This window comes from Aspergillus versicolor (assembly GCF_001890125.1).
Source record: "Aspergillus versicolor CBS 583.65 unplaced genomic scaffold ASPVEscaffold_7, whole genome shotgun sequence".
Classification (NCBI taxonomy): domain Eukaryota; kingdom Fungi; phylum Ascomycota; class Eurotiomycetes; order Eurotiales; family Aspergillaceae; genus Aspergillus; species Aspergillus versicolor.
This window is the reverse complement of record NW_024467530.1, coordinates 667,987-693,810: the sequence shown is the minus strand read 5'-3', so window position 1 is coordinate 693,810 and position 25,824 is coordinate 667,987. Positions and strand designations below refer to the sequence as shown.

Genomic DNA, 25,824 nt, shown 5'->3' with positions numbered 1-25,824 from the left:
TAATACTCTGTACTGGCACCTCAGAACGCGCGTCCACCTTTGCGCTTAATCTGTGGCTTTTTCACCACACTCCCACCACCACGGCCGCCACCAGAAGGACTATTGCGCGGCGACGAAGTAGCGGTTACACCCCCACCAACCTTCCGCGCTGCCGCAGCGGGCCTGCGTACGACAGACCCAACTTCAACTTCATTCTTTCGTCTAGAGAGCTCGGTTTTCTCCTTTTCGCGCTGTTTGTCGGCGGCGGCGCGTTCGCGGTCCGCTGCGATTTGGCTTTCGATTTCCATGCGGCGGTTGAACTCGAGTTCTGTGACGCGGCGCTCTCGGTGTGAGTAGCCTTTTTCTTTGACGGAATAGAAGACGCCTCCCAGTTCTGCGAGCCACTAAGTGGCTGTTAGCTGGATTGCCTTTCCAATGGGAAGAGGAGTAAGGTGGTACTTACGTGAGGATCAACTGCGGTCACAGTGGACATGTACTCTTTACTTGTGAGGATGAGTTCGTGGTAGACCACGTATTCTGGTACATAGCCTAGCCCGTAGAGAGCGCTGGTCGGGTGTAGCGCCATGCTAACACTGGTGCGGAGGTTGAGGAACTCGCCAATTCCCTTGACTCGCGCAGCTTGGTGATAGTAGCCGGAACAAATACATTTGCGAATTTCATCCCAGTCGGTTCCACAGGTGATGAGCGGCATTTTCTGCATAACCATGATGTCGTTGAGCTGGTCACGAACTTCCTTCGCCCTTCGCAGGGTTTTAGCGTGTAGGAAATGTTTTGTACACCAGTGGTCGGAGAATCCGTTGGACTTCCACTGGGAGTAAACGTGGAGGAGAGTTAGATGATCTGACTCGGGAACGAAGAATTTTTCACGCGCCGCATCAGACTCTTCTTGTCTCTCCTTGGGTCGGTAGAAGACGTTAGGCACCGACAGCATGGACACAATCGTCAACATTTCCTCGCTGCAGCCGTACTGCTCTGACGCCATGATGATGAGTTTGGCCAGGGGGGGGTCCATTGGAAATGGGGTCATCTGCCGCCCTAACGGTGTGAGGTCACCCAGGTTGTCAAGGGCTCCTAGAGACCAAAGCTCGAAAAGTGAGGTTGAGATCGTTTCCTGGGGAGGCGGATCCATGAAATCAAAATCCAGTAGATCTTTCACACCAAGTGATTTGAGGAGCAGCACCGTGTTAGAAAGGCTAGTTCGCTGAATTTCTGGGATCGTTTGCAGGTAGAGCTCATTCTTGTATGCCACTTCCGTGTACAGACGATATGCTTTACCAGGTCCCGTCCGACCAGCTCTTCCAGAGCGTTGATTGGCATTTGCCTGCGAGATCGGCGTAATCTGAAGAGTGTCCATGCCCATCTTGGGGTTATACACTTTCAGCTTCGAGTAGCCTGAGTCGACAACAAACATGATACCATCTACTGTCAGACTGGTTTCAGCAATGTTCGTGGCCACGATCACTTTTCGAACTCCGGGGGCAGCTCGTTCGAAAATCTTCGATTGTTGCTCAGCCGGCATCTGACTGTAAATCGGAAGAATACTGAGTTTCGGCGGGTCATTGAGCAGCTTCAATCTCTCATCGACTAGCTCGCAAGTTGCTTCGATGTCTTCTTGTCCCGTCATAAAAACAAGGATATCGCCGGGACCTTGTGAAACGTGGATTGCCAAGACCTGCTTGACAGCGCTATCGACATAGTCCTCGCAGGGGGTGCGAGAGAAATGGACATCAACAGGAAACGTTCTCCCAGGTATAATAAATTCTGGAGCACCGCCAAAGAACCTCGAAAACCGGTCGGCGTTCATAGTGGCTGACGTGACGATCAATTTCAAATCTCTCCGCCGAGCCAATATCTTCTTTAGCAGACCCATTAGAACATCCGTGTTGAGCGCACGCTCGTGTGCCTCATCCATAATAATACAAGAGTATTTGTCAAGGTCGGTCTGGACAAGTGACTCTCGAAGGAGAACACCATCCGTCATATACTTAATGGCCGTGTTCGGGCCGGTGCAGTCTTCGAATCTGATAGCGTATCCAACAAGATCTCCCAGGTCAACTTCCATCTCTTCACTGACTCGCTTTGCGACGCTCATTGCAGCTACCCGGCGGGGTTGTGTACACCCGATCATTCCAAACTTTCCGTAGCCGTCCTCATGGAGAAACTGTGTGAGTTGCGTCGTCTTTCCGGAGCCCGTCTCCCCAACAACCACAACCACCTGGTTATCACGTATAACCCGCAAAAGATCTTCCCGGACTGCAAATGCTGGCAAGAACTCTCGTTGCTCGCGAAGCGTTTTGCTCTTACTGAAAGAGCTTTGGCCACCCTCGTCCTGCTTTTTCATATGTTGTGCAAACTTATTCCCGCCCTTATAGACATCCTCCACAGGCATTGCGACAGCAGTGTCACCTTCGTCTTCCTTCACCCCCATCAGGTTACCCAGCGCGGTGCCGGCAACCGTGGTTGCTTCCTGCGCCTGCTTTTGTCGCTCTCGCTGCTGCCGCCGGTCTCGCACAACTTTGCTCCCCTTCCGGCTAAAGACAGCCATATCACTCTGTGGGTCGCGGACTGCTGAGATGGGCTCCAGCTGCTTTGTGAAGATCGTGCGGCCATCGAGGAAGGGTGGACGAAGGTCATGGACGAGCAAATGGACACGAGTGCCCTCCTCATCTTCGGGCATAAAATCGCCATCGAAATCGCGTCTCTGGGCGACACCAGAGGTGAGCATCCGGTTCGTCTCCCAGTTGTCGATATCCTTGCGCTTTGCATCTCGAAGTGGCGCCGGAAGATTCGAGCTTTTCTGCCTTTTTGCGGGAGGCTCGTTTGACGCCATAGTGAATAAGGTATACCAAAAGTATAGTACACAGATATAGTTTCTCAGAAGGTGGAAGAGTTGGTAATATCCAGAAGGATCACCCTCCTGGCGGTTGGTGAAGAAAGTTATTGATCAGAACAGAAGCTGCGGGCTTGATATAAAAAACCAAACAATGCAAACATGGTAATATGTGATCACGTGTAATTTATTCCGGTAGCTACTGGACTCCATTGACAATGGATTTAGCATATTCTACTCTTTTATCCAATTGTAAATTTAATATAGCATCGGATGGAATGCTCGAATAGTATGTCACTGCTGTTGTGGTTGAAAGTACAGTTTCCTGATATCTACAGTGTACGGTGTGCTTCGTAGCTCAGTGAGGCTTGGCTAAAAAGTGGCCGATAACAGTCCGCCCCGCATAAACGATTCCAGGTTTGCACTTACACTGCGCAACCAATACCCTGACAAAATGGCCAGTCAACAGCAAATCAATCCAAAGAAGCAACAAGGTAAATACATAGCGCGTTTCTTGTTTCACGATCTGAGGCTAATGGCGATTAGAGCTTCAAACCCAGTACACCACCTACAAGAACACACTCCAACAGCTTGCCCAAAAGATCGGAGATATCGAGACGGAGGCTGAGGAGCACAAGTAAGTTTTATTCCGATTCTCTATTCTGCGACGGCTCCATTGAAGTCCTTCAGTTGTCTAATACTAAGTGTGCAGACTCGTGATCGATACCTTAGAACCCCTGCCTCAAGATCGGACATGCTTTCGGATGGTGAACGGAGTTTTAGTTGAGCGGACAGTCAGCGATGTTTTACCTACGTTGAAAACAAATTCGGATGGTCTGAAACAGGTGTTGGAGGAATTGCTGAAGTCGTACAAGTCCAAGCAGGCGGAGATGGACAGTTGGAAGGTTTGTCCGCTGGTCGTTCTAGGCATATCCTCCATATTGTCAAGAGAATTACTGACCTTTTGCTCAACAGAAAAAGAATAACATTCAAGTTGTACAACCATAAGATTATGATTTATGAATAAAATTTCGCTTATTCGCGCTTCATGGATTCCACTCTCTAAGCCGAGTGTACTATATACTTGATCGCAGATGCCTGCAGGCCAAAGGGTTAGCTATTGTATTGGCTTGCTAGGTATCTATGTATAGTTTTCGATACAGCGAAATTCCTGGCGTGCTTAATCCTTTGAACACTGGAATGTTCCACTGAATGTTCAGGTCTCGCGACTTGTCCATCGAAGGTTCTTAGATAAAGTCCCCGGGAAGTGGGACAAAGAGAGGATGGGAAGAGAAGGATGAGCCATCTCATGCACTTATGCCTAAAGGTCAAGGCTGGCATGGTTGATATATGCTGTTCAAATGACAATTGTCCGCCTGAAGCAATGCAAAACCTTGCATTAGTTCTCCAACATAAACTTATGTCATTTTCGCCCCGCATACTTGAGAGTCCAGAAGACTTGAATATCCTATCTGAGTTAGTTGGTGCATCATCCTGGCCAACCGTGATAGGGCGCCTATGCATCCATATTAGGCGCACATTGGAGGCTGCCACGACTGAGTTGGCGATTTGATTAAGCCCGATCACGCAATATAATACATAAGTGTTTGTCAAGGGCATTAAAGTGAGTCTCTGTTTGTCTTGGCTGCAGAAGTCCTATTAGTCTTGAGGCTGCAATTCTCGATGGCAATTTGGGGTAAGTGCACTTCCGATATGCAGCATGCACCTAGCTTCATCGTTGGCCGCTTCACATCAGCCTGAGATGATTAAAGGTCGGGACTTTTCAATCTGAGTTCTGGGCTCTGGTGATGCAAGTTCCAGAAATATAGGCGCTCTGGGCAGAGTCAAGAGGACACCGCTGTGAGCGACGTTTATTTTTAGTTGCAAAGGCTCCATGCTGCATATTCCCCCCTCGTCCCTTCTGACGTACATCTTGATTTCATCTCCTGTTTGAAACACTGGTCATGGTAAGCGGGAAGAACATGGTAAACCCCTCAGGACTGGCCTGTTTGTTCGAAATGAGACCAGAGCTGGCGGAGATTTTCATCCCACGGACGAACTGATAGGACGTCAGCCGGCGCCTAAGCTGATCCCTGACAGGATCCGTGGCTAAGGATATGAGCTGTCGAACCATCTGCGGCGGTTGCTTGTGAAGATTTGGGTGAAACTTCTGATTCCACCCAGCTATCATGATAAAGATAGCAATGATATTCATGATAGCAAAAATACTGTGAAGTAACTACTCACTGTTTACTCTGTTGATGATGTCAAGAATAGAGGTGGTGGTGCTCTGATGTTAAAGTCACGTGTGGTACAATACAGATACAGCCCCCCACCTCCATTTCCTTCATCCGCGGCGTGAACCATCCCACGCTTAACCCTAAATGGCAGTTTGGGAGGTATCAAAACGTTCCAGGGCTGTCACAGAGACTCATCCTATGGGTTCAGAAAGCAGTTCAACACATCCCCTGCAGCTCTTCTTCCTCTTTCTTCCCCTTCTCCTCTCGAGCATTATTCAATCCAATTCATCCAATCGCCGAAGCGTCTGCCGCCAGGTCCATTCTCTTGTTTAGAGGACGACCATCTATATTGTCTTCGGGGTTTCCTGGCGTTGTTTCGCGTGTACTTGGAATCTCCATCAGCCAGTGATCGTGCTCCTCAGCCAGGGACTTCTGGTTCGCCAATTGCCTGCTGCGCGCATCGCGGCCGTCTCCAGTAATTACCTACCCTATCTCCCACGCTCCCCTCCAGCAGACCAATTATTTACCTGACACACCAGATCTATTCCACAAGCATTCGAATCCTAAAAGAATAACCCGACAATTGCCTCGTGCTCTTTTGCCGGATTACCCTCCCACCTGCGCAACGTGCCACTGCCAGTCATTGGCCCACAGCGTTACTTTCGGATCTGCCGCCCTGAGCGCATCGCTGACGTTACCCGTCTTTATCGCTACTTCTTCTGTAAGTTTATCCCCAAGACGCGTCTCCCAACCACGCAGGGCGTCTTGAAGTTTCCAGAACCCTAGCGCGATATCTCCATCCCTGGGCATCAAACTGTGCTGTTCCGCCCAATAAACAATTAAAGAAAATTTGAAATAGAAATAAAAGGCCCTTTGGTCTGCCTAGCGCATTTTCCATGTCATCGGCGAATGAGATCCTTCCTGCATCTCATTTCCACCGCTAGGGCAGAGTTGTCATGGACGCGTTTGCCAATCCCCCACACGCCCTGACCACTGCTTTTTGTCCCTGTTCAGGCTGTTGTGAAGCAACTCGCTGCCCAGCCAGATGCGCTTTACTTTCTTTGGTTCATGAGTATTGTTTTGCGTGGTGTGCACTCTCTGACGTGGATGCCAACAGAGCTTAACCTAAGTTGTTCAATCTAAAAACGGAATCGCCTACACTTTCGCCAACATCTAAAACCATGTCGTCAGCCTCTCCCTCCAAGGAACCTGAGGTGGAACAGGACCCTCCATCCGGTGAAGAACAGGAGCAAATGGATAAGGACCAAGACCCCCAAGCGCAAGGTCAGGGAGAGTTCGAGGTGAAGGAGCAGGATAGATGGCTACCAATCGCAAATGGTTAGTTGCGTCCCCTTGCAACTTCTGCCCCCCCCTGATTTGCGCGTACCTTGCGTTTATCTGCTACTCGATTGCTGTCGCCATACTGTCCGAGCACCACTGCCGTTCCAATACATTTTTCCGTTGGTTGCAAATACTCCAGCCCTCATGTCTATGCGTCCAACTCCTGTGAATCTTACCCTCAGCCCGTGGACGCCGTTGTGCATCAACTGTTGCCCCCTATCGTTCAGATTCGACCACGGCCTCTTCCAGCATTGAAAAAATAGCATTGCGCACACACTGACATTTGCTATGCAGTTGCTCGAATCATGAAGTTGGCATTGCCAGAAAATGCAAAGATCGCAAAAGAGGCCAAAGAGTGCATGCAAGAATGCGTGAGCGAGTTCATCTCCTTTATTACTAGCGAAGGTAAGTGTGCAATGTTTGTGGGCTTGGAACATCTATTGGAGGCTGATTCTTGCGAAGCATCCGAAAAATGTCAGCAAGAGAAACGTAAAACCGTTAATGGAGAAGATATTCTGTTCGCTATGACCTCGCTTGGGTTCGAAAATTATGCTGAGGCGCTCAAAATCTATTTGTCGAAGTATCGAGAGGTAAGACCTGTGCAACGTCTCTAGACAACCTTGTCTCATCCTCGGGCGGGCTTTGTACCAGGGCTTGAATTGCTAACCACTTCTAGACCCAATCTGCAAGAGGCGAGCATCAGAATCGACCACCAAGTAGCGGATACGCCGGAGGCGGACCCGTTGGCGGGGTCGGCGCTGGTTCTGCTGCTGGGCGTCCAGGGGGTGCAGCTGGAGCGTTTCCCGATGCAACTGATAGCACGGGCAACATCATGAACCAAGGCTTGGACCCTTCTGAACAGGATGCCTCTGCTTACGGCTACCCGCCCATGGTTGGTCAAGGTCATAACGGAGCAGGTGGCGAATCCTATTAATCCGTCAATACCAACGCACAGGTAACTTCTTGACTGTCCTAGCATCATGTACGAACACCCGTTGCAGGACAACGAAGCTCTTGTTATTCAGCAGGTTTCCTGCTTGAAAGCGACCTTGTTTTGTATGATGAGTATCATCGCAGTTTCTGGAAGCCGCTCTCTGCACGGCGTCCATATGGTCCGGGTATTTATTTATGGGCACTTATTCACCGGAGTTTCTTAGTCGATGGAACACAGGACAGGGGTTTGACGAACTTTATTGTTAGGAATTAGCGCTTCACGTTCTCACCCATACTTGTGCTGGCCCCTTTTGTCACTATTACACTACCCTTTTTTGGAGCTTTGTTGCCGCGTGATTCCCTTAACCTTAACTTGTGTCAACTCGTTCCAGGTGTACGACGGCTTATAACAGAAGTGGTTCTATTCAGTGATGCGTTCATTATTCTGGGTTTTATGTGGTTTTAAATAGTACACGGGTGGCGGATTATCAAGAGATGAAAGTTTAGCTGATAGATAAAGCAATTGAACTTGACGTCTTATAAGTTAGCTATAACTAAAGGTTTTTTGGGGAAGAAAGAAAAAAAAAATCCAGACGATGGCTGACCCAAGGTGCCTCAGCTTTGGAACCTACTTACCCAATCCGACATACCGTATATTGAGACCACGAGCGCCAGGTGCGTACTTGCCGGCACTCAACCCACTATTCTCAAAACAATACCAAGTAATTACTTAGTTGCCAATATAGTTATGCTTAGATAAATAACAGAAAATCGTATATATGTCCAAGTTAAAAGGCAATAAGAAATCATGTCCACATTAAAAAGAAAAGTGAAAAGAAAAGCATATCAGTGTATCATCTAAGACTATACCAAGAAACGCCAAAATGTTTTGCAATGTTTCCTACCCAAGCCCAACAAACCAAAAGTTTTTCGAACGCCAACATGGTAAGAAGCTAAATAGTGAAAAGAAATAAATGTAAAGTGTAGTTGAAAAGCACTGAGATGTATCTCTATCCCCTCAAATTACCCATGCATCCACCCACCATCCTGTAAGAGGTCCGACATTGGAGTCTCCTGCCAATAGATCTGGCGCCATTCGTCTTCTAATTCGGTAATTCCCTCCATTACCGAAGGGAGAACAGGGCCCTCTAAGTCACTGAAAGAGAAAAGTTGACGCCAGTCGAGCAATTCGCGGTGACTTTCGACCGACTCCATAGGGGTTAAGTTATTAGAGGGAATCCAGGTGTCCAATGGTTGAGCCGTATGCGGGCTCAATGCTGATGGCTGCTGTGTGGTGGAATCAGGGGTAGGAACATCATAGGATACTCGTCCGTTTGGTTGGGAAGAAGATATCAGGTTGTTCGCGGGTATAGACGTGTTATTAAGATTTACTGAGTTCAAAACCGCAGGCGTGCTTTTTTGCTGGGAGGTAGAAGTGTTGTTATTCGCATTATTATTGCCGAATCGACCGGTTCCTTCGTTGGCCGACGTTGGGCCCTGAAGGTCTTCTTGGAGTCGCCTAGATTCCTCAAACAGACGTAGAATGGTGCTAGCATGGGACCAGAACTGGGCCAGCTCGCGCAATGAGTATGAAGCCGAGTCGAACCGACGAAGAGCGTTGATAGCTAGAACTGGATTGGAAAACCGTAGCTCAACCCGTACTTGAATCATTGCCGTAAATAGTGTATGTACACCGGAGTACCAGAGGAATTTGAGTCGATCATGTAACCGAAGTTCCTCGAAGATCGATGCAATCACACCCGCGGCCGCACTGCAAATTTCGGCGTCGTGCGGGCCGTAGTCGTCCGAATAAGCCGAAGCCCTTGGATGGGGTCGATGGAGAAGGATTAGGAAATTATTGTACGTAAGATGAAGCATGGCAGACCAGGGATCCATATCCGACGCCCGCAGACGTAGTCTATCCGGAAGCTTCAGTGACCAGTTTGCCAGTGCTTCATCAGCCTCAGGCAGCGCAGCTTTCCGACGTTCGGCGCTAGTTCGAAGGCCGAAACGCTCGCGAACTATATATGATATCATTGTACACAGTTCTGAGAAGTGAACAACAAACTCTCTCTGTACACGCGGACCACAACCTTCAAAATCCGAAGCGGTTAGTGGTGACACATCAGAGTCCTCGAGATTGCTAAAATTGTAGTATGTTAACGGATTGTTAAATAAGGGAGTTCTAGAACTTTAAATAGTGGCTTAGGGCTGCTTACATAGCTTGAGGTCGGCCATATGACAGAGACACCATCACATCGAACTGTACTAAGATGTACCACAGTCTTCTCCACATTCGGCGATCCCGAGGCACGAACCTGCTGCAAACAGGATTACGATGCATCCCCAGGCCAGTGGCGATTCTAGCAGCGAACCCAATCCAATAGTGTGCATTTGCGGACACATCGTCATCGGCTGCATCCGAGTGCCAGGTCATTAAAAGTGCGGCTTGGACCAAAATATCACGGTTTCGCTCGATTCTATAGTCGATCAACCACTTCGCGCGGCGAAAGAATATTTCTTTGAGAGCATCGCGTTCGGCCTTGGGGCGTGTAACATGCGCCCCAACTAGTAATATAGCCTGTAGAAGGACAATTGGAGGAGCATCGGCTGGATCCCTATTGCGATACTGTGTCATAAATAAATCTTCGTCGACAATTGGATAGCCTGTATTGACATCTTTAAAATAGGCTTCCACAAGCTCATCCGCAAGGGCAGGCTCAGGTAACGTAAGCGCGTCAACGAGTAGCTGGTCGTGGCCTGTTCTTAACTGCCGTCGAGGAATCTCATTTCCCGCAAAGTGATATACGTCATCCCCAGTATCCCGTTGCTGGCGAATCAAAAATGACATATTTGAAAGCTCGTGCCCGACAAATATTGCCCGTACGCCTCTTTGAATCTCCCGACTATCTGAAGCCCCCTCATCAATCAAATTGACAAGTCTTTTTTCGATATCTGCTCGAGATTCTCCTTCAGATGCATCAGTGGCCGGGGGTCGGGTCGACTCGGTAGAAGCCGAATTCGGCAGAACGTTTTGATAACGATTACCATTGTTGAGGTTGTTATTACTCGAGCTCTTGGTATCATACATATGATTAGGACTTTGGGCAGTCGGGGCGCGACTCGCAGTGCCGGGTGTGTTCGTTATATCAGGCTGAACAGCACGAAATGCAGTTGTGAAAGCATTGGGCGCCACCTCCGTTGACGGAGAAGTGGGAGAAATCGACTTTGAAACATGTTCATGACTAGGCGGCCGGCAACGAATCGGAACTGGGTCTAGTATCGATCGTACCGCCAGGCGTTTCTTCTTCTCGTGAATTCGACAGTCGGACTTGCCAGCGGACCGGCAATTGGAGCATGGCAACCCTACAAGACGGGCGTCACATCGTACTTTGCGGCGGTGGCAGTGAATACAGGCTGCGGAACCTATACGCGCAAATTGTTAGGCGTCGGATACAAGGCAAAAGGCACATTGGGGACAGGTTTGGCTCCTGAGGCACTTACCTGACTTGCGCTTATTTACACCATTACCAGAGGGTGTAACGTTGGTGGGTTGCGCTGTGGAGGACATAGCCGAAACATTGACGAACCTATTAGGGCCTGCAAGCTGGCGCCTTCATTATCCGTAGTCACTGAACCTATCTGGAAAATTTTTGTGAGCCAAGGATGTTCAGGACATGGTTTGCAATGATTCATTCGTCTCAGGATTGAAAAGAACGACGACGGGCGGGAAAGCGGCGGAGAGCGATAAGAACAAGGCGGGGCCCCAGTGTGTCACGTGGGATGCGGAGAGCAGATTCTAGACTAATACTTAAGGGCACGGATATGCAGGAAATAATAGATATTATAAATTAATTAATATACGGTTGCATCACGTTGCGCACCTGATGCCACTTAGTAAAACTTATTTAGAGTCATCATGCCCGGCCATAAGGCGCCGAACACGCCGTCGGACGATAGAGATAAGTGCCTGCTTATTCTACGGTACATAACTAGTAAGGTACATATAGTCTATACACTTTTTTCTTTGTCTCATTTCGTCATTAATCAAACACGGATTGGAGATGACCCTGGAAAGCCATCCTAAACCGATCGAAGTATGACAGGATACTGTTGTCGAGTCCCTTTTTCCTTAACCAGACAGACATGGCGCCGACGAAGACAGCGACAGCCACGGAGCCGATGGTTCGTCTGTGGCTCCACAAAAATCCGATAAATTTCTCCCTTCTCTCTTCACTCCGAAGATGTTCTGTCTGCTTATGAAATAGTTGGACGGCTGCGCCCGTAGACAGTGTCCTGGAGCCATCTCGGGTCGTTTTCAGGACACTGCACCAAGGAATCCCTCTCCAGGCGCCTGATGGTAAGGATTCGGGTGGGTAGTCGTGGAAAAGCTGCACCGCTCGAGATATGAGACCTTCCAGGTCAAGAGGTTGCGGCAGCTTTGAAAGAGTATAGTGTAACATTTCCGGTTCGTCCTCTGGAATTTCGAGTAACTCCTTCCTACGTGAAAGAACAATAGCAGCAAAGAGATATATCGAGACAACCGGCTCCCAGGCTAGGAAGAAGTCAAAGAGTCGCGCAATATCACTATATTCCTGGATATCGTGGGCATACAATGTGAGGGTTGCGGAGAGTGCAAAGAAAGGTCGAATACCTGAGAGTCGCTGGTGGAGGGCCTTGTCGGCTTTTTGGATTATGGCTGGGATGAGCTGCAGGTGCTTGACTGCCGGCGAAAGCGACGGCAGCATGTAGTCCCTAATCCGTAGCATGGATAGGCGAGCCACAGCTGGAGCGGATTCATCTTCACCGAGGACTAATAGCAAGACTTGCACAATATCATGGTAGCCTTGAAAATAGGAAAGCATAGGGTAGTTCCGCAGAACTCGCTTGATCACTCGTGAAAGCTCGTTCTTTTTTGACGATAATACATCATCAGAACCTGTGGGTAAATTTTCAGTACTGGGTCAGATATAATGTACTAAGAGCCACTTACACTCGGGATAATATACAAAGGAGCGATTCACGTCCAGTCGAACTTGTTCTTCATCGCGATGGGGCGATAGGTCAGAGTCGGGCGAAAGTATGCTCTGCGTGCTCTCGTCGTACTGGAGCAGGATGGGCCCTTTATTGTTAATTAGCGTTTGAAATCCAGCAAACTCGTGGGTAACATGCAGGCTAATCGTCTGAGCTCATCCTTAAGCAAGCCACCTTCAGATGTAGCGTGGGAGACCAAGGCATCTATGTCGCGGAAATCGCATGCCCTCCGGATGGCCTCAGCTTTTTCCGAGTCGTGGGCCGATTGTGTCTCCGAGCTGCGCATGGAGTCGTCTGTCATAGCATCAAACTCCTTTTCGGAGGTCTGATTTTTTGAAGAGACGCTTCTTGTTCGTGGAGGGTTGTGTATATCGGTCATTTCTCAAGCTTTGTACAAATATATCAAATAAAACCGATGGCTTCAAGTTGAAAATAAAAGGCAGACATATAATTTGAAAGCCAGACAATGAAAAGAGGCAAGTCCTTTGCTGGCGAAAAGTGGCTGCCACCTGCCGCCCGCTGCATATAGGAGGCTATCCTAATTGCTCATATGTGGCCGTCGTTGGAAGAGTGTGCACAACCTAACCATTAGTCACTATTAATCATCCAAAAGGTCAATTGTACTAGGTAGCAGACAGATGAGCTTACATCCCGTTAAAGAACAGCCCAGAAGGAGCGACTTTGAAACCGATGGGCGTTCAAGGGAATGACAATAATTCTTGCCTAAGGCTTCAACAAATGACGCGTGATTATTGGCCCGTCCAATTTTTCCGGTAGCTGCTGAGTCATCTATATGGCATGCATCAATGAGCTCCATTTTGAACAGCCCACCAGCCCCTCCAAGGCACCCGGGAGTGTTAGGTATCAGTTTACCGTCCAATCATCCTTGAATTAGAGTACTGGGACGACGGCATCAATTGCAAAATCACAGGCGTGGTGCGTCTTTGGCTGCTTCTGTACCTTTCCGATCAACCGCCGCGTGATGGAATTATCAACACTTCGTTAGCTACACTTATTCACCTTCTTCCTGCTGACAGTCAGTCATGCTTGGCTGGTCTCTACAACGCTTGTGATATAGCTCTATGCTTCTCGTCGAGCCTGAGTCCACGGAATCAACGAGACTTTTAGGCACCTTTTTGTAAAGGATCGCCTCGGTCTCATCTTCACTCCCCTGGTAAGTTCTATCCTTCATAAACAATACTTGCTACGGAACTCCTGGGGTTGTCGCGGGGTCTGACTTTTTGTTGTAGTCACGCAACTGTGAGAGGGGCCTTTGTCTGTAGCGATATATGCTCTTGATGACCCTGCTTGCTGTCTTGATTCTGTCTCGAGTCCCTTTGCAATTCAAAACACGGCCAGAATGAAACCACAGTCTGCAATGCCAAGCATGACGAGATAAAACTAGCCAGGTCTCTACCACTTCATACCTTACTTTTCGTTCCCGGACTTATCTTCAGTGCCTTCTCTTCCATTGTATTTGTACTTGTGTTTGTCCACCATTTGAGGTTGATATGGGAAATGACGGGGGAAGCCCGCCCTATGAAGACCTATTGACCTAAAATATCCCTATATATACACGACAAAGTCTCTCACGTTGGCACCCGCCATCCACGATTGAAAATTCCTTGATCAACAAGTTACTCTCTCCTGAAGGAACTCTCGGAGTTTATACTCTGGACAATTACAATACGACATGTCTGGGGAAATGCCATCTGAGAGCGAGATGGATATTGACTCGGGTCATCTAGCTAGCAAAGCAAAGCTAGGACTCCTAAGTCACACCTTAGTATCAAACCCAATTATTCAATGGATCCTACCGGCGCGCCTTCGGAGCAAGTACCAGAATGACGTTATATTTGTCGGCGAACGGACCCTCCAGATCAAGGAAGCCATATCTGGAACCCACTTGGAGGAGGTTTCTTCAAAATCTGATTTTGACGCTTATATCATGGCGGCGAAGGTGATCAATGTCAGCACAGAATTGCCATGGGAATCCCAAATGAGGGTTGGGTCTGATGGTGCGGATACGACCTTGGAACTGCGAGGCGGCCTTCCTTCTCAAATCATGGTCCTCAGTCTTGCTTCCAAAGAGCTAGTGTTTCTTTACTATTCGAGTGTCGCCAGTCAATTCATTCACTGCCACCGGCCATTACCGAGCGATGTTAGTACTTTTGAGCGATTCGGCCGAAATATTGCTGTTGAGCCAAGGTAAGTTATGCTGCTCTAATCTCTCAGGGATAGTATCATAATCCTGTTATAGGTCTAGGGCAGTTGCTGTCAGCGCCTCCTCCGACTATTTTGGTGTATTCATTCTAAAGACACCTCCTGTCGTCCAAATCCAGATGTCGGAGGGCCAGTTAGATCCCGTAGCAGAGGTGCGAACACAACCGTTTATCGGCTTCAAACTCATCTGCTAATAGATGCTATGCTTTCTAGGAACGCTTCTTTCGCCTCGACGGCGATATAATTTTCATGGAATTTCTCTACCCTAAACCCGAGGACGGAGACAAGATTATCCTTCTTCTCTTAGTCTCCCACAATCAGACAACACATGCTGTATGCTATGAGTGGAACGCTCGTCAAACTCTACGCCAATCCCATCCACGTGTAACAAAAAAGAAGCTGCCACCAGAGGATAGACTGCCCACCATGATGATACCCTTGACCAAGGCCTCCTCTTTCATGTTGGTGACCACAACCGCGATGACTATCTATAAAAACAAGCTTGACTTCCCTGGGCAGCCTACCAAATACCCGCTTCCTTTTCCTGACCGCGAGCAACAAAGATCACCTCTATGGACTCGATGGGCAAGGCCATTGCGCAACTGGTTATACAACCAAAAACATGATGATATATACCTCTGTCGAGAAGATGGTAGGATAGACTACTTGGGTGTTGGGAACGAAGGTGACGTTGAGAATCAAGCTCAACTTGGTCACTTGTCTTGCGACGTTGATGCGGCCTTTGATATATTGGATATCGGCCATGAGGGCGGTGATCTTCTTCTAGCTGCTGGAAATACCGGTGATGGAGGGTTGTTCGTGCAGAAAGCCCGAGACCAGCCTCGGTGTGTCCAAAAGTTTATGAACTGGTCCCCGGTTACCGACTCCGTTATTGTGAAGCCCCCTCCGAACCCAACCGCAGTGGCGGATAACATAGTTGGTGATCGGTTGTTTGTTTGCTCTGCGTCGTCTTTCGGTCGTGGAGCAGTGGTTGAATTGCGACACGGGATTGAAGCACAGATCGGACTACTTATATCCTTGGAAGAACTTTCAGGCGCCAGGGATATATGGATTTTACCAGATAGCGCCAACGGTGGTGTTTTCATGTTAACGTCAGACCCTGTGTCCTCAACCATTCTCTATCTTCCAGCCAATTTCAGCGAAGAAATATCTGCCATTGATGAAGCCGGTTGTGGGTTAGACCCAAATTCACCGACCCTAGCAGCCGGGTATGTTCAGTCAGGAAGCCTCATCCAGGTAACTGACAAAGCAATACTTATTGGCGCGACAAATGATTCGCAGGCCCCTTCCCGCTATGAATTGCGTCCGGGCGAGAATATAACAGTGGCGGCTATGCACAGTCCAACATTCCTTATTGTTACTGCTATCCGGACTCACCAGAGAATACACATCCAACCAAAAAGAATCACACCAGTGGACGTCGGCATCCAACTGTCCGATATTGGTCCAGCCATTGACCTAGACTATGAGCCTGTCTGTATGACCATCCAAAATCTGGATATCGGTACTCTTGTCTTTGTCGGAAGTGGAGATGGTAAGGTTCGGGTTTACCACATTGATGGAAACGCCAAATTTCTCCTAGACGTGTCTGTCACTGTTGAAAATGATGACGATATTTCAAAGGCTATTGATAGTCTTGCAATGTTTGCAAACACAAACGAGACACCCAATAAAGCTGTCCTGCTATGTGGCCTGCGGAGCGGCTTCTTGATCATGTTTGACGTCTCAATAGACGCTAATAATGTCAACACTCCCCTTGGTATGGCCCTTCTGCCAGAAACTTTTGATCGTTAAATTATACTAATACCTTACCTATAGGCATACGTCAAACAGCCATCAGACATCTGGGATATACATCCGTTAAAGTGCAGGCCGAAGGAAGCATTGGGTTACTGACATGCGGCAATAGCTTCTGGCAGTTAAGCTGCTCCCAAGGAGACCAGGCATCCGACTGCGCTATTCAAAGGGTATGGATAACTGACCAGAACGATGTAAGCTTTGCCATTCACTTTACTTTATACTCGGTATCTAACGCTTTTAGCCCGCTTACTACCCGAGGGTCATACACAGCTTCACCACGATGGGCGCCGAGAATTCGGATATGAAAGGCCTTTCTGGCAGCCTTTTCTGCGTCGCAGATGGGCAGCTGATGATATGCACATTAGACCATGCTGTTAGGACTATTCCTCGAAGAATCGATCTACCAGGCAGCGCGCACAAGGTGGCTTATTCGCAGCATCTAAAGAGCCTAGTGGTGGCCTACAGCCAAACCGCGTTCGATACTGAAACGGATCCTGTCAAACGTTATACCAGGCCATATATCGAGTTCCTTGATCCAGATTCCCAGGACCCTCTTGGCAGTTCTATAGAGGGTTTAGAGGACCAAAGGAGTAAACCCTGGAGACCTCAAGGTGCGGCCGGCGAGAAGATCAGTTGTATTCTGGAGTGGACTCCGAGAAAGGGCGACGAGGAGTATCATTTCATCGTGATTGGGACAGCACGGCGGAATCAATCGGAGCGCGGTCGGGTTATTTTCCTTCAAGCTTCTCGAGACTCGTCCACGGCCCAGATTGAGTGCTCTGTCAAGTATATCCACAAATTTGATGGCCCGGTCTATTCCATCGTCCCATATGGGGATTTCACGTTAATGGTATCCACCGGTCATGAGATTATAGCATTGGAACCGAAATTCGCGCAGCCAAGGCGAGTTCGGTCAGCAAGATTCTCGGTCTTATCTCCGGCTATCTCTATGTCTTCTCACGAGCCATACGTCTACCTATCAACCGCTAGGGAGTCCCTCCTGATATTGAAGGCCACCGAGGATAAACTGGCTTTACATGCATATGACCGTCAGAAGCACGATGGGCTCTCCCACATCCACATCGGTGGGGAGATGAAGCTCACATTGGCCTCCAGCAGAGCTGGGCGGCTGAGCTTGCTGTCAGAAAATGGAGTGTCTGAAACCGATAAGATGATGCCTGTTGCGTTATGCGAAGCGCATCTCCCTTCGTCCGTGATGAAACTTATATCTAGCTCCGAGCTGTCCCCTCTTTCGCCTCGTTCTCACGCATTCTATGGCACTGCTATAAATGGTACAGTCTATCGTTTCTTAACTCTGGAGGAGAAAGAATGGCGTCTTCTACGACTGCTACAGGATCTCTGTATCCGGGATCCCGTCATATGTCCGTTCACGCCCAGAAGGAGAAGGCAGCATAATCCGGTAGGCCATGAGCCTCTCGAGTTTAAGCCGTCCCATATGCACATTGACGGCGATATCCTGAGTCGACTTGTCTCGCGTGACTCTGACCATCTGTCGAAAATGCTCGATGGGAAACGTGGAGAAGACAGGGAGACCTCAGGCGTGAAGTCAGGACCCGCACACGATACTGTCCAAATCTTCACAGAGCTGGCCCGCGACGTCCTTGGGGAGTTCACAAACCCAGCCGAAGCAGTTATGAGGTGGCTGAAGAGACTTTTCCATGTAGAATTCTAAATAGTCGATTCCTCGATCACTCGAGTATATTCACCGTCTGATTCATAAGTCTGGGGGAGTTTATTTTTAAAAGAAGAAGGGAAAAAAAAAAAAAAAACTGAAATTATCTCTGGGCAAAAACTATAGCCAGGCTATATAGCTCAGTAAAACTTACATTACGTGGTTGTAGTCTGGACCGCTAGCGGACAATGCAAACTGCAAGTGCCCTGTCTTGTGCTGCTTAACAAATCGGGATGTCCCCAAAACTCCCCACCACCAAGTCCAAAATTCTTACCTACCCTCTTCCTCCCACTCTCCCACCCCCCATTATTACAGGACCCCACGTCATCCACGGGGCAGGAATAACAGTGATTTTCACTTGCACTTCGCCCATCTGATCTCAACTTCATTGTTGAGAGCTACTGGGCTTTTCTCCACGGCGAGTTTTTGCCACAACTTCGCCCGACCGAAGAACCTGATATTGTCTGTACCCCCACAATAGGCCACTAAAAATTCTACTCTTCAAATGAACTCTCACTAATATTTGTGCGTTATCTTCAGGCCTGGTTCTTTCAGACTACTCGAAGACCGCCTTACTAAACGAGGGATATCCACGCAATATGGCGCCGAAGAAGAAGGGAAACAGAAAGCAAGAGGAAGACTGGGAAGCAGAACTAGGAGAGAGCATTCCTGCTGCGGGTGGTGACAGCTCAACTCAGGATGCTCCTCCCGCTGAAGATGGCGATGGTGGAGAGGCCGCAGGCAGTGGTGGCCTGCTCGCTGCTCTAAGGAAGAACAAAACCAAGAAGGCCAAAAAAGGAAAGCCTGAAAATGACTTTGTCGAGGGCGAGGATGCTTCGGAAGGAGCAAACGGGAATGCAGACTTTTCCAGCAAACAACCCGAGGAGGGCACTTTCGATGAGGATGATGTTTTTGCTGGAAAGAAGAGCAAGCCTATCAAGGCTGTCGAAACACCAGCGGCTGAGCCTGAGGACGATGGCTCCGGGCCCCGCGTGAAGACAAAGAAGGAGAAGGAAAGAGAAAAGAAAGAGAGGGAAAAGCAACGGAAGAAAGAACAGGTAGGCTTTTCTCTGGAATTCAACTTGGCAGTCTGTTTTGGTGTTTTGTAGCTGACCACTCTCACCCCTTAGGCCGCTGCGAAGAAGAAGACCGGCGAACCTAAACAAGCCCAGCAAGCGAAGCCTGAACCGAAGAAGGAAGAGCCCACCGCTGCACCCGCCGCCCCGGCGCCTGAGCCTGCTGGTGGCAAGAAGAAGAAGGTTCCTGCTCATCTGCTTGCAATCCAGAAACAACAGGAGGCTCTTAGGCAACAGCGCGAGGAGGAAGAACGTCGCCTGGCCGAGGAGAAGGCTGCTGAAGAGGCGCAACAACGCCTGACTGCGGAAGAGGCCAAGAAAAAGGAAGAAGCTCGCCAGCGAAAGAAGGAGAAGGAGAAGGAAAAGAAAGAACAACTAAGGAAGGAAGGAAAACTTCTTACGAAGGCTCAGAGGGAAGCCAAGGAACGAAATGAGCTGCGTATGAAACAAATGCTTGCTGCAGGTGTTGGTACTGTTGCTGGTTTGGAAGATGGCGCTGAGAAGAAGAGGCCTGTTTATGAAAACAAGAAGAAGAAGGCACCTACTAAGAAACATGAGGAGGACCTCGAGGCTGCTGCTGCTCGGGCTAAGGCTCAGCGTGAAGCCGAGGACGAGCGACGAAGAAAGGAAGAGGAGGAGAGGAAAGCTAAGGCCGAAGCTGAAGCTGCCGCTGCTGGCGAGGAGAGCGAAGATGACGACTGGGAAAAGGCTGCTGACGCCGAGGATGTAAAGGATAGCTGGGACGCACCCAGTGACGAGGAAGAGACAGAAAAGAAGCCCGCTGCTGCCAACGGCCAAGAAAAGACGTTACCAGAGCGACCTGCAGCTAAGTCTGCTCAGGAAGAGTCTGATGAGGAATCAGAAGAAGACTCCGACGAGGAATCGGACTCTGAAGACGAAGAACAGTCCGCGACTCAAAAGGCAATTGCCCAGAGGAAGGCAGAAGCTGCTGAGCGGAGAAAGAAGCAACACGAAGAGGCTTTGGCAGCCCGATCGAAAGATAACTTGCGTTCTCCCATTTGTTGTATTCTGGGTCACGTCGACACTGGTAAGACAAAGCTTCTGGACAAAGTTCGTCAGACAAACGTTCAAGAAGGTGAAGCTGGTGGTATTACCCAACAAATTGGTGCTACATACTTCCCTGTCGATTCTCTGCGTCAGAAGACTGCTGTTGTCAACAAAGATGGCAAGTTCGACTTCAAGATCCCAGGTCTTCTCGTTATCGATACCCCTGGTCACGAGTCTTTCTCCAACCTGCGATCTAGAGGTTCATCTCTTTGTAACATTGCCATTCTCGTCGTCGATATCATGCACGGTCTCGAACCGCAAACTCTAGAGTCTATGAGACTCCTCCGTGACCGCCGTACTCCATTTATCGTTGCTCTAAACAAGATCGATCGTCTGTATGGATGGAAGAAGATTGACAACAACGGCTTCCAGGAGAGTTTGGCAATGCAGAACAAGGGCGTTCAGAATGAGTTCCGGACGCGTCTCGAGCGAACCAAGGTCCTTTTTGCTGAGCAAGGTTTCAACTCCGAGCTTTTCTACGAGAACAAGTCGATGGCCCGCAATGTGTCTCTCGTGCCAACATCCGCCCACACGGGTGAGGGTGTTCCCGACATGTTGAAGCTCTTGACAAGCTTGACCCAGGAGCGTATGACCAACTCTCTGATGTACTTGTCCGAGGTTGAGTGTACTGTTCTTGAGGTAAAGGTCATCGAAGGTCTCGGTACCACCATCGATGTTGTTCTCTCGAACGGTATCCTGCGGGAGGGTGATCGGGTTGTGCTGTGTGGTCTTAACGGCCCTATATCAACCAATATTCGAGCGTTGCTCACTCCTGCTCCTCTGAAGGAGCTCCGATTGAAGTCTCAGTATGTTCATAACAAGGAGGTCAAGGCATCTCTTGGTGTTAAGATCGCAGCCAATGACCTAGAACACGCCATCGCTGGTTCCCGCCTCATGGTTGTCGGACCTGATGATGACGAGGAGGACATCGAAGAAGAAGTTATGTCTGATCTCGAGAACTTGCTCAGCAAGGTCTCCAAAGATATGCGCGGTGTCAGCGTTCAAGCTTCTACCCTCGGCTCCCTCGAGGCGCTGCTCGAATTCCTCCGTGTTTCCAAAATTCCAGTTGCGAATATCTCGATCGGTCCCGTATATAAGCGCGATGTGATGATGTGCGGTACAATGCTGGAGAAGGCCAAGGAATTCGCAGTCATGTTGTGTTTCGATGTCAAGGTTGACAAGGAAGCGCAAGCCTACGCAGACGACGTTGGTGTCAAAATCTTTACTGCAGACATCATTTACCACCTGTTTGATGACTTCACCAAGCACATGGCAGAGCTCACAGAGCGCAAGAAGGAAGAGGCGAAACTCCTTGCCGTCTTCCCCTGTGTTCTGAAGACGGTGGCCGTCTTCAACAAGAAGGATCCTATCGTCATCGGTGTCGATGTTGCTGAGGGCAGCCTGCGGTTGCACACACCCCTATCTGCCATCAAGACAAACGGAGCAACTGGGGCTAAGGAGATTGTCGAGCTCGGAAGAGTGTAAGTTTTTCTATGTAAGACATCTCATATCTCATAGCCAACACTAACGTTCCTATCTAGTGCGGGTATCGAACGCGATCACAAGCCAGTCCAGGTTGTTAAGAGAGGACAGCCCTCCGTCGCGGTCAAGATTGAAGGCTCCAACCAACCCATGTATGGTCGTCAATTAGAAGAGTCCGACACGCTGTACTCTCACATCTCTCGTGCAAGTATCGACACGCTGAAGGAGTTCTATCGCTCTGATGTATCCATGGAGGAATGGGCCCTTATCAAGAAGCTCAAGCCCGCTTTCGACATTCCTTAAGGCAATCTGCGTGACTGGACTGGTGTGATCAGGGAGCCCCTACTCCCCAACGGGCTTCGTTCCCTCTGCTTTTGGCCGCCTTAGCAGAACCAAGATGGTATACAAACTATCTAAATGGGAACCGTCCAATAATTTATGATGTGATACGATAACATCTTTAACATTCGACAAGATTGAGGGGTGGGATATCGATGGACTGGCGGCTATGGCATAAATTTTCAGGGATGTACATGACTTAGGACTATAAAATAAAGGTGTAGTTGATACCTGGATTTTTTTATGGCTGAATTTATCAAGAACAAACAAAAAGGTTTGGAAAAAAAAAAAAAAAATCTTCCGTATCAATTGTACTTGATATGTACGAGGAATTCACTCCCTTCGACGTTCATTTTAGACGGCTGAGAATAAGGTCATCAGGCCAGATGAAACTCGGCCAACTACTTACTCATAACCTTCCCATTCCTCGGCCCTTCCTCCATTCTTTTCCCAGTCTAGCCAGCTCCCGTCATAAACTCCAATCCTCTCCGGGTCATACCCAGCTTGGACAGCCAACTGCGCCGCTGCCCTGGCCCTCACCCCCGCCTTGCAGTAGAACACTATTTCACCCCCATCTGCATCCGAGCCCGCGCCGGGCTTGGGATACCCAAACCTGGTCTCGAACTCATCCGGTGTCAAGAAGAGGGCATCCGGCTGTGAGGCTAGCGGCACGGCCACTGCGGAGGGAATGACACCGGTACTGGTGAGTTCGGCTGGTTCGCGGACATCAACTAGTATCAGGTTCTTTTGGGGCGAGGAAGGCGGTGTGACTGCTGTTTCTGAGGGAAGACTCGCGTTTATCTGTTTGGGTGGTTCAGCGTTAGACAATGCGTTCTATTCTTTTCTACATTTGTTTCAAAATTTAGTATAGGTGGAAGAGATACATCTTCAAACCCCCATTGTCGGAATGTAGGGCTGCCGCTCTGCTCGCTGTTCCAACGGACGGCTGACGGGGATACTTGTGGGAAGTGAAGGGTCGGAATAGTTTGCACCCGCGAGAACCGAGAGTATTGACTGGCTTGAAACTGGCTCCGGCGCGCGAGGCATGATGTTGAGAGTTGTCGGCTAGTGCGGAGGTTTCGGGCTGCGGAACGCTCGCTGGGGAGAGCATACTTGGTGGTGCGCGCGACGAGGGAGGCAATGTCACCTGGTCGGTGTCTGGCGGAAATTAAAGAGGTCATTTTCAAACGTGTGATCGCAATGAGAATGTTGCAAAACGATGGAGAGCTGGAGTTGGTCGCAAATTCTCGGTTTCCTCGGGTGATGTCACGGCCGAACTCCACCGCCCAGCTTCACGATACGTACTGCGGAGAACTACAATGGCCTCGACAGGTAGAACCGATGGGTATTTGACGCTTGAGGCTCGTGGGGTAGATAAGACTTGCCATTCTGCATCGGATTGAGTTTTCCCGCGAATACATCTGAAGACACAATTGTGTCTGGCCTAACGTGGTACGGCTAGTTATATATATATTGAAGCTACGGCAGTTGTATGTATTGAATCCACAAAGTCTGCAACGACTCCAAATGATGCCCATGGGTGTAGATTTAGAAGTATCTAGCATATTACTCTGATATTAATCATGTTTATAATAAAGAAAACGGGGCAGTCCCATTAATTTTTGACCATGTTCCAGTAAAGGTATTCATAGAGAGACGGTGCATCAAAATAGATTACCATGGGTATATGAATGCTAAACTCTAAAAATAAAATAACTGATCAACCCCCGATGGTCTAGTTGGATATGGCGTTCGGCTGTAATATCACGTGGTAACCCAGTTATCAACATTGTAACCGAAAGGTCGCCGGCTCGATTCCGGCTCGGGGGAGTCAAATTTTTTTTAATTTTTTATTTTTTACTCCCTACTGCACTCATTGCTACATACATACGAACCTAGACGGAGTACAACATGCCTGACTACTTTCGTTCTGGAAAACTGTATGACCAACACATCTAGCTGATACCGACGCCGCGGCCGACTGGTCAAAAGCTGCGGCTATCCTAATGCCAAACTAGACGCCCGTAGTTCGAACACCCAGTACGTTGTGCTACGGCTACGGGGCGGCAACAGAAATCAGCTGGAATGAAATTACAACCAATGATGAAGTCTGGTAGGGTCGGACGGCTGTTTACAGGACCATGTACGAACCACACGGATAGCGAGTGCACTGCCGACAGTTGGCATCAACTGATCACCTTTAATACTTTAAACATGCCCTGCCAGGAACCATAACTGACCCCAGGGTAAATACAAACAACAATGACCAAACTTGAATCAACCTAGTCATGGAAGATGTGCAAAATGGCCGGGTTCCCAGAGTCTTTCGACCAAATATCAAAGGAGCCGAATTCTGCTCCAATATAGATCGAGAATTGTCCATCATCACCACCGGACTTACAGGCGTCCGTAATATCCAGCAGAGGCGGGTTTGTCAATGCCGGCACAGGGATAACGTTGATAGCATCCGTCGAAGGAGGTGCATTATTGCCATTTACAGTGGTCTCATCCCAGTCGGAGGAGACAGCAGGAGAAACTGTCAGGTTGAATCCATACTCTGGGAGCTTGGTGAAGGCTGGAAACTGCACAGTGCACCGGGTAATAGTGGAAGGATCCACCTCGCCAGGAATTTTGAACCCGACAATACTGCGGATCCAGGCGTGACCGCCGGTGTTTGCCCGCAGCCTGTCCCCAGAGCCGTAGGTGCACTGGTAGCAGTCGTTACCAGGACAGTCGGCGCAGCTCACAGTAGACCGCATGATGGTTGAGTCTTTGGTGGCAGGTATGTTGACCTGGGCTGCTTGGGAGGCAGTCGCGAGGATCGCAAGGGCGGAGACAATCTTGAGGGTATACATTTTGGAGGGTTGAGGGTCGTTCTTGCGAAGAAGACTGAAGAGAAATGAATCAAGGTATTTGTTTGAGTTGATGATATTCAAACCCCTCGGCGTAGGTGATGTATTTATACTACCCTTATTACTCTTGTGGAACGCGATGGATTCCTCGTATTTGGACGCCTTCGTATCCAGCTACCTCCATCATGATAATCCTTTGCAACGCCGACGGGAAGCAGGGTCAAATGTCGATTGGGGACCTGCATCGGATGGAATCTGGTTGGCCCGTGAGGAATCACGATCCTCACGCATGTTTTACCCAATACGAATCGGGATCCAATGAAAAAATCTGGGGCGTAGTGATCGTCAGTGGGAAAGTTCAACTGTCGAGGATGATTGGAGATGTTTCTTCAGCCTCTGAAGAAACCGAGCTCACAAGAGTCACCACATCAGGGTGGCGTTGACCGGTGCTTTGTGAGATGTGATGCTTTGCTGGCCCAATTGATGTCTGGTCTCACTGAGGTGCTTCTGAGCAGATGGGGCATATGCTGAGTGAGTGATGGCAACAACTGGGGTCTATTCTGGGAGAGACACTGTGCCTATTAATATCTGTAGGGCTGAGGATGTGTAGAACTTAGCCCAGTTAAGGCCGGCTGATTCAGTTGACGTTTTGCAGGGGTCATGTGCCATGCCTATGCTCTTTCTACATCTTGATCTCTTGGATCCTCTCCCTCATATATGACACGAATTAATCGATGCATTTCGGGCACTTGGATTTTGTCCACCAATTTGCGAGTTAGCAAGCTGCAATCCTCCCAGTGCACGCCATGGTATTTATAGTAGCAACACAAAGAAACGACATCCATAGGCTCGGAGGTATCAAGCCATTTTTCACAAGATGCCTCATTATGAA

The 25,824-nt window shown here is 49.0% G+C and overlaps 8 protein-coding genes and 1 non-coding gene across 9 annotated transcripts; 5 read left to right on the top strand and 4 right to left on the bottom strand.

Annotated features, from left to right (window-relative positions):
* Positions 1 to 3,223: 3,223 nt before the first annotated feature.
* On the top strand, positions 3,224 to 3,945 carry ASPVEDRAFT_43594 (putative prefoldin subunit 2). The gene is made up of 4 exons (XM_040812853.1): positions 3,224 to 3,324; positions 3,377 to 3,467; positions 3,543 to 3,735; positions 3,806 to 3,945. The coding sequence occupies exons 1-4, from the start codon at positions 3,285 to 3,287 to the stop codon at positions 3,836 to 3,838; spliced, it is 357 nt and encodes a 118-aa protein (XP_040669893.1). The 5' UTR covers positions 3,224 to 3,284; the 3' UTR covers positions 3,839 to 3,945.
* Positions 3,946 to 6,251: 2,306 nt separating this feature from the next.
* Positions 6,252 to 7,345, top strand: ASPVEDRAFT_85539 (nuclear transcription factor Y subunit beta; the record flags this gene model as incomplete). Its single annotated transcript, XM_040817711.1, has 4 exons — positions 6,252 to 6,408; positions 6,706 to 6,816; positions 6,874 to 7,001; positions 7,088 to 7,345. 4 exons carry the CDS (start codon positions 6,252 to 6,254, stop codon positions 7,343 to 7,345), a joined length of 654 nt encoding a protein of 217 aa, XP_040669892.1.
* A 1,022-nt stretch (positions 7,346 to 8,367) lies between these two features.
* ASPVEDRAFT_196182 (uncharacterized protein) lies at positions 8,368 to 10,915 on the bottom strand (the record flags this gene model as incomplete). The annotated part of the gene is made up of 3 exons (XM_040809207.1): positions 8,368 to 9,487; positions 9,564 to 10,770; positions 10,870 to 10,915. 3 exons carry the CDS (start codon positions 10,913 to 10,915, stop codon positions 8,368 to 8,370), a joined length of 2,373 nt encoding a protein of 790 aa, XP_040669891.1.
* Positions 10,916 to 11,227: 312 nt separating this feature from the next.
* Positions 11,228 to 13,023, bottom strand: ASPVEDRAFT_171984 (TBC domain-containing protein). Its single transcript, XM_040808715.1, has 3 exons — positions 12,517 to 13,023; positions 12,338 to 12,466; positions 11,228 to 12,283 (listed from the first exon to the last, which is right to left on the bottom strand). The coding sequence occupies exons 1-3, from the start codon at positions 12,755 to 12,757 to the stop codon at positions 11,388 to 11,390; spliced, it is 1,266 nt and encodes a 421-aa protein (XP_040669890.1). The 5' UTR covers positions 12,758 to 13,023; the 3' UTR covers positions 11,228 to 11,387.
* A 1,078-nt stretch (positions 13,024 to 14,101) lies between these two features.
* On the top strand, positions 14,102 to 18,115 carry thtA (the record flags this gene model as incomplete). Its single annotated transcript, XM_040807221.1, has 5 exons — positions 14,102 to 14,586; positions 14,639 to 14,753; positions 14,815 to 16,381; positions 16,441 to 16,613; positions 16,664 to 18,115. The coding sequence occupies 5 exons, from the start codon at positions 14,102 to 14,104 to the stop codon at positions 18,113 to 18,115; spliced, it is 3,792 nt and encodes a 1,263-aa protein (XP_040669889.1).
* A 599-nt stretch (positions 18,116 to 18,714) lies between these two features.
* On the top strand, positions 18,715 to 22,044 carry ASPVEDRAFT_30603 (putative mitochondrial translation initiation factor IF-2; the record flags this gene model as incomplete). The annotated part of the gene is made up of 3 exons (XM_040810369.1): positions 18,715 to 19,173; positions 19,246 to 21,740; positions 21,801 to 22,044. The coding sequence occupies 3 exons, from the start codon at positions 18,715 to 18,717 to the stop codon at positions 22,042 to 22,044; spliced, it is 3,198 nt and encodes a 1,065-aa protein (XP_040669888.1).
* Positions 22,045 to 22,485: 441 nt separating this feature from the next.
* On the bottom strand, positions 22,486 to 23,261 carry ASPVEDRAFT_134991 (rhodanese-like domain-containing protein; the record flags this gene model as incomplete). The annotated part of the gene is made up of 2 exons (XM_040807184.1): positions 22,486 to 22,881; positions 22,965 to 23,261. 2 exons carry the CDS (start codon positions 23,259 to 23,261, stop codon positions 22,486 to 22,488), a joined length of 693 nt encoding a protein of 230 aa, XP_040669887.1.
* A 543-nt stretch (positions 23,262 to 23,804) lies between these two features.
* ASPVEDRAFT_t106 lies at positions 23,805 to 23,910 on the top strand. Its single transcript has one exon. It is a non-coding gene; the product is annotated as a tRNA-Tyr (tRNA).
* A 153-nt stretch (positions 23,911 to 24,063) lies between these two features.
* On the bottom strand, positions 24,064 to 25,410 carry ASPVEDRAFT_43587 (uncharacterized protein). The gene is made up of 2 exons (XM_040812852.1): positions 25,348 to 25,410; positions 24,064 to 25,260 (listed from the first exon to the last, which is right to left on the bottom strand). The coding sequence occupies exon 2, from the start codon at positions 24,933 to 24,935 to the stop codon at positions 24,363 to 24,365; it is 573 nt and encodes a 190-aa protein (XP_040669886.1). The 5' UTR covers positions 24,936 to 25,260; positions 25,348 to 25,410; the 3' UTR covers positions 24,064 to 24,362.
* Between the last annotated feature and the right edge of the window lie 414 nt (positions 25,411 to 25,824).

What these genes read in the sequence shown, in the direction of transcription:
- ASPVEDRAFT_43594 (XM_040812853.1), top strand. Translation starts at nt 3,285, where the DNA reads ATGGCCAGTCAACAGCAAATCAATCCAAAGAAGCAACAAG. An exon ending in CAATCCAAAGAAGCAACAAG is followed by an intron (nt 3,325 to 3,376) that starts GTAAATACATAG and finishes AATGGCGATTAG; the next exon opens with AGCTTCAAACCCAGTACACC. An exon ending in ACGGAGGCTGAGGAGCACAA is followed by an intron (nt 3,468 to 3,542) that starts GTAAGTTTTATT and finishes CTAAGTGTGCAG; the next exon opens with ACTCGTGATCGATACCTTAG.
- ASPVEDRAFT_171984 (XM_040808715.1), bottom strand. Translation starts at nt 12,757, where the DNA reads ATGACCGATATACACAACCCTCCACGAACAAGAAGCGTCTCTTCAAAA. An exon ending in TGAGCTCAGACGATTAGCCT is followed by an intron (nt 12,467 to 12,516) that starts GCATGTTACCCA and finishes TTAACAATAAAG; the next exon opens with GGCCCATCCTGCTCCAGTAC. An exon ending in CTTTGTATATTATCCCGAGT is followed by an intron (nt 12,284 to 12,337) that starts GTAAGTGGCTCT and finishes ATTTACCCACAG; the next exon opens with GTTCTGATGATGTATTATCG.
- ASPVEDRAFT_43587 (XM_040812852.1), bottom strand. Translation starts at nt 24,935, where the DNA reads ATGTATACCCTCAAGATTGTCTCCGCCCTTGCGATCCTCGCGACTGCC.